This window comes from Calonectris borealis, chromosome 1 (assembly GCF_964195595.1).
Source record: "Calonectris borealis chromosome 1, bCalBor7.hap1.2, whole genome shotgun sequence".
Lineage (NCBI taxonomy): Eukaryota > Metazoa > Chordata > Aves > Procellariiformes > Procellariidae > Calonectris > Calonectris borealis.
Genome location: NC_134312.1, coordinates 30,164,495 through 30,175,227, shown reverse-complemented (window position 1 = coordinate 30,175,227; position 10,733 = coordinate 30,164,495). Strand labels below are relative to the sequence as shown.

The 10,733-nt window shown below is 44.1% G+C and overlaps 1 protein-coding gene across 1 annotated transcript; it reads right to left on the bottom strand.

The window, feature by feature from the left end:
* Positions 1-5,829: 5,829 nt before the first annotated feature.
* Positions 5,830-9,205, bottom strand: SMIM30 (small integral membrane protein 30). Its single transcript, XM_075147512.1, has 2 exons — positions 9,098-9,205; positions 5,830-8,223 (listed from the first exon to the last, which is right to left on the bottom strand). Exon 2 carries the CDS (start codon positions 8,150-8,152, stop codon positions 7,967-7,969), a length of 186 nt encoding a protein of 61 aa, XP_075003613.1. The 5' UTR covers positions 8,153-8,223; positions 9,098-9,205; the 3' UTR covers positions 5,830-7,966.
* Positions 9,206-10,733: the final 1,528 nt, after the last annotated feature.

The window sequence follows — 10,733 nt, the reverse complement described above, 5'->3', positions numbered from 1 at the left end:
GATTTCAAAATGAATTTAAATCAGGATGACTGCACTGATTTCAGCAACTTCAGGCTGTTTTTTAACCAGATGAAAATTTGGCATTCAGTTATCACAGTAAATAATTCAGCTAATATTTTCCTAAGGAAGGAGATGGGGATGGAGCCTAATGTGGCTGCAGTTCCCCATGAGCACCATCTGGTGCAAGGTGCACTGCTAGTCCAATGACAGGGACCCCTCCATCCTATCGACGTAGCTCCTGCATCCAAACCTGTATTTTGCTTTTGACCTTGTCCTAAACTCCCACTGATGCCAATGGGAACTCCATGTGCAACAGAGTCTTTTATTCAGGCTGTCAAATCTTAATATTTTCAAAACGTTGACTTGGGCAGGAGTTGAGGTAATTTGCATTTGGGGCATTGCACTGAAGCTCTTGAATTCCATTTGGAGTACAGTACTAGCCCCATAAACCCATCTCTAAAAATCCCACTCTGAAAAGAGGATTACTGTGCATATGCTGTATTTGCTCCCTTTTTTCCATAACCTTTTAATGCCTCAGGGATTGAGTTTCACTAGACGCAGTGGGAGAATCCTGGTACATCTGGTTTCCCTGTGGTCTTACATGATGACTGAACAGCCTCACAGCTTTTGCAGTCAGGTTCCCTATGGGCTCACACTGTGATTAGATTTGTTCACCACAAATATATCCTTGTTTGCCATAAAGATACGAGTGAATTGAGCTGCTGTTTATGCATCCCATTTACATCTAGGATTTCATAGAATCATACAGTAAATTAGGTTGGAAAGGACCTCTGGAGGTCACCTCGTACATTTCCTGGCTTGGTCTCGTCCCAAAGATGATTTCTTTTTTCCCCTTTTGTGGATGGACAATTCAGAAATATCCTTTTAGCTGACAGAGTGACCTCTGCTTTCCTATTTCTCTCAAATGCAAGCACTCACCCCAGCCCACGCACATTCCGTATTTTGAAAGATTATATACAGGGTTTTTAAAAATAAAGTGTAACATACAATACCAAATTTTGAAATGTGAAATCTGGCATGGAAGAAGGTTAAAGGTATATAAGCCACACAGCTATTCCTGAATGTCTAAACAAATACCTGATCCCCTATCTGTTTACAGCAGGAGATGGCTCCATGGAGCGAGAGGGTAGCAGTGGCCTGGGCATGCATTTGGCACCCGGGCAGATCCACCTATCTGTCACTTCCCAGGCAGGATTTGCGGTTATCCAGCATCCCTTGCATCAGGACAGCCTGCTGCCATAACCCTGGCATAGGAGATGGTCATTGCAAAGTTGTATGGGGTTCAAAAGATACAGTTTGATCACCCCTTTAGGAGAGCTTCATTTCATTTTAGGACAATGAAATTTTTTGAGCTGACTTCACTGAGATTTTCACCAGGACCATAATTACTACTAGATAACACTGACTTGTTCTTGAAAAAGCACTTTTCCCCCATTTTTAATGTATAATAGTTTCTGGGATTTATGTTTTCTTTCTGCAAATACAATAGAATGAAAAACACGACTGTGTTACATTTATTGCTGAGTACTGGTTTCTCGTTGGCAACTGCTCCAGATACCTGATCAACATCTTTAATTTCTATGAAGAGATGAAAAGTGACTTAGGTAAGGCCCATTGTGATATTACTTTTTATGAAAAAGGACTTTTTTTTTTTAGTAGATATAGACTATAGTCTATAGACTCTATAGATGATACGCTGTCTCCACATCCGAGATAGACTTTTGGAAGTTGACCACAAATGACCTTTCTGAAAAGATCAAATTTTAAAAAGGCATGATTGTTCCTTGCTATTCATGCAGACTCTGAAATAAATATTTGCTTTCAAAGAAAAATGAGTGAACATGGCTTCTGCTAATCCTCCAGATCATTTGAATAGATTCAAATAAAAAAAAGTTTAAATAAATTCAAATAAATAAAAGTTTAAAACTGCTACTATGTGATTTATGAACAATCATGTTAAGTTAAAGTTTGAGAAATAAGTGCAGGTATTGACCATGTAATTTCCATAGCCGTCTGAGTTCAGAAAAAGGTTGGCAAAAAATGTCCTTGAACAGTTCTAGAATTAATTAAAGACATTCTCATTTCACAGGTAATTCATGAAATGGAAAGTCAACATATTTTGGTAAAAGTGACAATTTTCTTCATTTTAATTGTGCCAAGATTAAAATTGGTCATGTTTTAGAACTGCTGCTTTTCTGTGAAAGGGTAGTGAAGGGACATGCAGTTCTATTGTTTATTATTAGTATCATCACAATGTGTGCAAAGAGCTGCACAAACAGAAGAACAGAGGAAAAAGACAGACCCTTCTCTATTATGTTTTACAGAACTGTGTTACTCTGCAGCATTTTGACTCCATTCATGAAGAGAACGTAATTTTCATGCTTTTATACTTGCAAAGTGGACAGTAGCAGTATGAAGATGCGCGCACAGATTTTAGAGCCTTGAATGAACCGCAGCTGGGAAAGCTGCTGGTAGTGTTGGTTCCAATTAAAATTTCCAGGACAAAGACTAGTCAGGAGGAATACAGCCGATACAGGAAGGCTCAAACAGAACACAAACTTTAACCCAAACCAGCAGCAAGCTCTAGTTTTCTACAAGAGCGTGTCTGGGGACACAATTCTTTCCTAGGTCTGCCGGAGGCCGCTCCGCTTTCAGACCTTCACTTACACTGAGAGCTTATAGGATCTCTTTGCTTAGCACTCTAAAGGGACATTTTGTTTTGTTTTTCTCATGAAAATCTCTGTTCTGATCTCATCAGATGAATGATCAGAAACAAAAGGCTATGCTGACTGTCTAGTGTGCCTGCACCTTAACGTGACAGAGCCTCCCACGTATTTTCAAATTTCATTACAGAGAAACTGAGCTGAGGAGACCAGTACAACATCCGGAAATGTTTTGAATATCTTTATAATTTTATTGCTCTTTTATTTTTAGTTCAAAGTAGATGTGCTTTTATGGTATTTACCATACCGTAGCTTGGTATGTAAAATCCAGCTTGCTTGCTGGAAAGCTTGCTTTCTGAATATTGGAAATGTAGTATTTAGGTGCTACTGCGTATTCATGTGAACCAAAAATTTTCATAATTTCAAAACTGGTTATATTCTTTAACAACACTTAGCAGTGTGGTCAGTATCTAATGTATTAAAAACTTGTCCCTTAAAAGTTTTGAAGATTGATTTCAGCAGGAATTAAGTGTTTTGGGTCCTGTGTATCTTTAGTCACATCAAATCTTGCCCGACATGTTTTGCTGCATTTGGTTCTGAATTAGTGGTCTTATTTTTCTAATCTGGTGAACAACCCGCACTTTCTGTTGACTTCAGATCATTTGCTAACAATTTGTTCAAGTGTAAACCAGGAGGACAACCAGATCCAAGTCCTCCTTCCCACCACTCCTAACAATCTCTTGTCATTACATCAGTTTAGATCTGCCAAACCTTTCATCAGATGTAAAAATGAACGGAAAGGTTACTTTTGTAGTATAATAATTAGAGCATTTACCATGGTAACAGACCTCTTACAGTTCGTCCATTTAGTCATGTTTTATCTTACTATAAATGGTGAACTCAGCTCCCTACTCCCTCTCACAAAACTTATGTAAACAGCTTTGTGCAAAGAGGAACACGGGCTTCAGGCTGTGTCGAATCAGTACACAAAGAGTCTCTGGGCTAGTCCGGGGACAGCTCCCATGGCAGGGGCATGGTGGCTGAGAACCACAAGCCCAACACGCTCCAGAAATCTCAGCAAGCATCCTGGAGATACCACCTACTTCCTGTGACACCACCACAAGTCACTGACTCTCCTTCCACTTGTCCCACTCATCAAAGAATACATTAGGGATGCAAACATTAATGCCTGTAAGCATATAAGGGTTCTCAGATGGAAGATCCCATAAAATTGCCAAGACTCATGACAGTATTTAAGCAGCATCACCACCAGCAGCAGGATTTATTTGAGTGGGAGAAAGGGTTCTCAGCAGTGGTTTATCAGTTTTCATACACCCAGAGTAGCAAGTGCATTAGGAACTGGGTGAAGGGTTTGTATTCCAGTCCCAGGTACTGCTGTACCCACCAGAATGGTAACGCCTAGCTGGCGTGCAGCACTTGAAGGTACACCGTGAGAAGCAAAGGACTTCTGTCCATTCACAAAGGGACTGTACACTGTTAAATGTTCATAGGATGGCTGGTTTTGAGCTACGCTATTGTTAAAGCAGATGGAAATCATAGCAGTCAAAAGCTAGTTGTTCCTGACTTGCAGCTTTCTTGCACTAGAGGGTAGGTTGTATTTGTTAAGACATGGGCATTGTCAGGCTGTTTTTGCTTTCTGCTCTGAAGACAGCCACTAATGGTATTAGTTTAGTGCACAAAGTGAACTGCTTTGTGCACTAGCTGAAGTCCCAAAAGAGCTAGAACCCTGTTTTCATAAAATGCTGGGATAAAACAAGCTCTTTGGAAGTCTAAATAAAAAATGTATCATTCAAATAACTATAAAGCACTAGAACATAATTTTTCTTTAGAAAAAAAGAGAATGGTCCTTTATATCCTTGGGTCTCCAGCTAGAAAACTGCCATAAATGGCTTTTCTGGTATAAAGGCAACTACATAATACTAATGTTGAAAATTCATAGTCAAAAGGAAAAATAAATAATTCAAGTTTCCCTTGTACCAGAGAAACCGGCTTCTTCACAACTGCAAGCTACCAGCTTCAAAGCAAGGGGACCAGCCCCCTTGAAGTGCTCTAAAGTAACTGATATTGAAACAAGATAAACAAGTAATAGGACCAAGACAAGTATGCTCACTGTACAAAAGTTCAACTGAAAACATACCTTACGCCACATTAGTTTGTAAAGCCACCTAACATAACCTTGGTCTGGAGCACAAGTCTTATGAGGAGTGGCTGAGGGAACTGGGACTGTTTAGCCTGGAGAAGAGGAGGCTGAGGGGAGACCTCATCGCGCTCTACAACTACCTGAAAGGAGGTTGTAGTGAGGTGGGTGTTGGTCTCTTCTCCCACGTAACTAGCGATAGGACGAGAGGAAATGGCCTCAAGTTGCGCCAAGGGAGGTTCAGATTGGACATTAGGAGAAATTTCTTTACTGAAAGAGCGGTCAGGCCTTGGAACAGGCTGCCCAGGGAAGTGGTTGAGTCACCATCCCTGGAGGTATTTAAAAGATGTGTAGATGAGGTGCTTAGGGACATGGTGTAGTGGGCATGTGGTGTTGGGTTGATGGTTGGACTCCATGATCTTAGAAGTCTTTTCCAACCTTAATGATTCTGTGATTCTATAAGCAAAAGTATATAAGAAAATAGTATTTAATAGAAGGACTTTCAGCAGTTTCAGTCATTTCTGTCATCCCGATTTTCCTTTTCATAAGAACTACTTCATTAAGCTGATGACAAATCATACGTGAAAGTTTATTAAGACAGAAGAAAAACAGGGATATCCAATTTTACACTCAAGCCATCAACAAATGCAAGTCTTTAACAATAAAGCTTCTGTCAGAATCCAGGAAACAAAGCCATCACGCTGTGCAAACACCCTTCAATGAAGTACATACAACTTTGGGCAAAGAACACAGTTCTGTTACTGCCTGACGCTAATTACTCTGCAAAATTTTGTTCTTCTGCAGTGAAACTGTTGCACAATTCTGTGAAACTATTGCCAGTGATCTTTTCCAAAGCAAAGATAAAGGAGTCTGTGAAAAGCTGCTTGTGATAAAATTTATTCTATTGAAAGAACAATATTTAATATTCTACTGAAAAATTGGCAAAATTCTCTAATTTTGGGAAATATAAAGTGAGTTAAGTGGTGATTTTGTGTTTTTTTTTTTTTTTTTTTTTTTTTTTTTTTTTTTTTTTTTTTTTTTTAAGGGTAATGGTTTAGCCAAGCTGGAACACGGAGGATCACACTTGATGTGTGCTTGCATCCACCCAGTTGAATAATCGCATACAGGATCATTTACTGCTGCTAGGCAGCTTTCAAAGGTGACACTACTGTCTGAAGCTCCTCTTAGGACTGTAAATTTCATTTGTACACAGTAACTGTGCACCATGTCCCTTTCTGTCTTTTGGAAGCCACAAAATGGGTTGAAGAACCTGGCAAGACTTGCATCTCATCAGAGTAACTTTGTGACTGTTATTATACTCCTGTAACTTGAGAGCAGAAACCTACATTCTTGTAGCTTGCTGGGTTGAGTCCTATGGTTTCAACCCTACACAATTTTGGAAGCTTTCGTTTTACCTTCTTCCCTCCCTCTATCAACCATGAGAGAGGGACATAAATTGCAAGACTGAAATAACCAGGGCTTCTGTCTCCTCAGAGGTTGGAGAGAGAAGTCAAACCAGCCACAAATGGCATACAGAAATCTTAGAATTTGGAGAACATGATCTGCCCATCCAATTACTTATGTAAGACCTGCCTGACAACTCTTCTAGCCATTGCTTTGTGCTCTACTGAACAGAGACACTTACAGAGGAAGGGGAGGCATAGTATCAAAATATATAGCTCTGCATCACATTTAACCTTTTTCCCCAGCTCTGAAAGATAAAAGCCAAGATTTCTAGCAAGAGTGGCAGTGTCCACAGCACAAGTTCAGAAGGAAATTCCATGAACTGTGGAGAGCTCACCTTCCTACGCTCCTTATTCTGCTGCTGTTACAGATTGTGCTCCTTGTCTCAAGTGGACAGCTAGAACACCTTAACAAGCCAGAGGGACTTGCGGTAGACATTCTTGGCTGTGCCATTTCACCTTTGGTACTTAAAGAAAGAAACAGGTCCTGAATATGCTACTGAGTAGAGTCTTTCAGCCAGATACCATACAATCTGACTGAGCATGAATAGAATAAAACTATTTACATCTCCCATTTTGCATCAGGATTTTTTACTTTGGTTTTGGTCCTAATCTTCTGTGGAACTCATATGCATCAGTTAGGTAAGAAGCCTAAATGTTTAGCTAGCAACATAAGTTTGTCACGAGGAAGACTCTCGAGAACAATGGACTTGTTGACTAAAACCAGGATTTTAACAAAACATGTTCTTTCCATATTGCAAAAGAAACACGTGCACAACTTGTTATAATTCTAATAACCCCCTAATGCAGAAATGCTACACATAATTCCTCATTAAAACAGGTAAGTCTTCAGTTTTGGGGAAAAAAGATACAAACACCACATGAAATAAGCCTTAAACCTGGTGTGCCTAAAGGAAAGCTGACTACAAAAAGTAAACGAGAGACAAAAAACATACCCCTAATCTGATTTACGCAGCCTTACAACCTTTTCTGTGAAACACATGTTAAAGAAAAATAGTGGTCCCATTCTTAAGAGTATCTACTTGGGAACAAGAACACAGGAGAGGCACATTCTAAAATAAAAATACATAAGAAAAAAAAGTTTTCTGTGTTTTCTTAGTTCTCTGAAGTCTCACCTCTGTGACAGCAGAAGTGAGCTGTTAGGTGTTAACTGCCATTACAAAGAATGTGAGCACGTGCACATAAGTCAAAGCACTCTGCTCGCTAGCTATCTAGTTAGGAGTACTTCCAAAGCTCTGTCATCCTGACTGTAAGATTAATAACTGCTTCCTCCTGATTAACTGTTGAAACCAAAATTGTGGAACTTGTTGATGGTCTCCCCCACATGTTCTATTTATAAACATTTACTGTGAACCACCCTATGGTTTTCCTTCCCCATTCAAAAAGTTCTTACCCTTCTCTAAGGCAGTATTTAATCACAAGCAATATAAAATCATCTTACTGTCACGAGGACAGATCCTACAAATCCCTTTCACTGGGTACAGTCTTGATTCTGTTGTATTGCACAGTAAGAGGGGTTTGCAGAAATACCTACTACATGGTTTTTGAAAGTTATCTAGAACTGAAGCTCAGTCTCACATCCCAGATCTCAACCCCAAGCTGTGTTTGGAAATTCACTTTATCTGAGCATCTTCTTGAAATCATTGCTGCCCATTCCTTTTCCTTGCGTATAAGCCAAGGCAGGCACAGAACCCGATGACACTGACGGCGAGGCCTAGTAGGAAGGCGATGGTATCTCCTGCGTCTAAGGCTTCAACTACTGGCAGCACCAGCAGCAATGAAATGAGGACCAGGAAAAGTTTTGAGGTGTTTTCGGTAGAAGGCATGCTGACGACCAGCTGACCCCAAGGGGAAGTTAAAAGACAAAAGTGATGGAAAGCAGGTACTTCAGCGGTATCTACAAGGAAAACAAAAGGAACGTGACAGGATTTCCCTTTCTCCCTCCCGGAATTGTCTTGCCAAAAGCCAACCGACACGATCGATGTGTTATAAAGATCTGTGTGGGATTCAGGACATTTAGGTTTTATCTTCACAATTACAAAAGTAAATGACTTACTATCATGAGATAGCCACGGTGGGTTTGCTATCTTGTTATGCAACTCTGTGGAAACTAATCTTTTGGAGTCTTACCATGAGGTAAAGTCAGAAGAGGCTCTCCTGCCTGCAGCCACCAGTGCCTGCTTGCTTCATGCTGTGCTACGTGGGCCTTTTTCACTGGGTGTTTAGGACTGGGTGGCTGCCGCACACCCCTTACCCACGCCGTCTAGTGAGGGGCATCCTCGGGACCCCCGTGCACGGGGAGACTGTCGCACACGGGCGAGGATGCGAATTTACCTGTCCGCCCCTCCCCGGGTAAGTGCCCCCTGCGCACCCTTCCTGCAGGACAAATACCCTTCCTGTTTCCTCCAACTTCGCAACCGTCCCTTTGAGGCGCACGCCGGGACCAACCCGGACGATGGCTCTGCACCAGTTTTTCCCGCAGGAACGGCTCACTGCCGGGGTACCCGCGGCAAAACACCGCGCCCAGGTACCGCCTGGGCCACCCGAACGAGCGGCTTTTTCGCCAGCCCCCGCGGCGGCGCCGGTGACGGGGCTCCGGCCCGCACCCCGGCCGGCCCCCGCCTCCTCCGGAAGGGGCGCGAAGCGGGGCGGCGCGGCCCCCGCTCGCCCGCGCCCCGTCCCATCCCCGCGCCGGTGGGCTGGCGGCGGGACGGCCGCTCCCCGGGGCAGCTCCCCGCGCAGGCCCTGCCCGCACGGCGCCCCTCAGTCACCTCCTGCCGCCGGCTCCGGGCTGGGGACGTCCCCGCGCCGCGCCGCGCCGCGCCGCCCGGCGGGGCCCTCAGCTCCTGGGGCCGCCTCGCCGCGCCGCCTCGCCCCGCTCCCGCTGCCCGGCAGCGGCCATGACAGGAAGAGGCGGTGGCGCGGCCGGGGGCGGGCGTGACCCGGCCGGGCCGCCTCCCGCTCCCGGCACGCACCGCCGCCGAGCGGCCCGCGCCCGGTTGGGTTCCCGTGGGCGGGTCGGGGGCACAGGCGCTGCCAGCGGACGGGGCGGCACCGGGCCCCTGCGGAGGCCGCCGGCGGCCCCGGGAGCGGTGCCCGCCGGGCCGGCCTGGGCCCGGGGGGATGGAGCCGCCTGGGGGCGGGCAGAGCGCCGGGGGCGGTGGGGCCGGGCGCCACCAGTGAGCCCCGGCACCCCCGGCTGGCCCCCGAGCCCCGGCCTGGGGGTGCCAGGCTGCTGCCGGCAGCGGCTTCCAGCCAGCGCCCGTGGCGCCCGTGCGGCGCCGCGGTGAGCCTCGGTCAGCAGAGAGCGGGGGCCGCACGCACGCGCTGCGGCCTTGCCGAAGTAAAATCATAAAAATGTACCGACTTGGGCTGGTTGTCTGCTCTTTTCTCTAAAAATAAACAAATAGCAGAACGTACCTTTAGTTTGACTACAGGCAGTGCCTGCTTCATTCTAGATTTAGGCTGTCGTGCAACAGTGCTAACGAGTACTTGTCAGTGCCATCGTAACCGATTCCTACTGTGAGGAAAGCAGTTAAAGCAGTTTTATAGGGTGGAGAGCAGTGTGGTGCCTTGTAAAACAAAAAACTAAGACATAGAGAAGTGTTACCAGGTACCTGAGATCACCCCCAAAACTGAAATCAAGCTTGTCCCGATTTTTACCTTATTTCTGCTTTGGACAAAGCTGCTTGTAGAAATACCATGTTACACTGTTCTGTTACACAGAGCAGGGTTAAAATGTCTTTCTTGTAAATGCCGCAGGGGGATACTAGCTAGCTCCTAGTGAGAGCTCAGTTTTTATTTTTCTGTGGAAAATGTGTGTGCTTAAGTTTGGATAAAAGACCTGTAAGCAATTATTATAAGTTCAAAGTATGTGTGTCTTTGGAACGCTTGCAGAAATAACCAGAAGAAACTGCTAATCAAATGCCAAAATCAACCTAGAATTTGTAATCCATTACGTCAAGCATTAATTCATGAGTGAGAACCCATGTTCTCACGATGTTTCCCTAGATTTGTACAAAAAACCAACTTCTGTAAACATTTCTCTTTACAGAAACAGTTTCTGATGACCTTCTTAAAGAGCACTGGAAACCGGATAGATTGTTCAACATACATATAGCTTTGCTTCTGCCTCGTACAGTTTCACTGTAATTGCCCTTGAGCAACCATTCTTCATGCTTACAGAAACTTCGTAACTCTCAGGTGGGATGTTACTATTGTGCTGATCATTATTCTTTTATTAATGCCCTTATTAATTTTCCCCATCTGCCTGGGTCCATCAGCTGCCAGTTCTCTTAGATGATAAACATCCGGGGATATTTTTTGCTCCCTCTTTATACCAAGTAGCATGAAAGCATCTTCTTTATAAGCAGCAGTGCCTAGATTCTGTGATAATACAAATAAGAA

Coding starts and splice junctions, on each gene's coding strand:
- SMIM30 (XM_075147512.1), bottom strand. CDS start 8,152: ATGCCTTCTACCGAAAACACCTCAAAACTTTTCCTGGTCCTCATTTCA.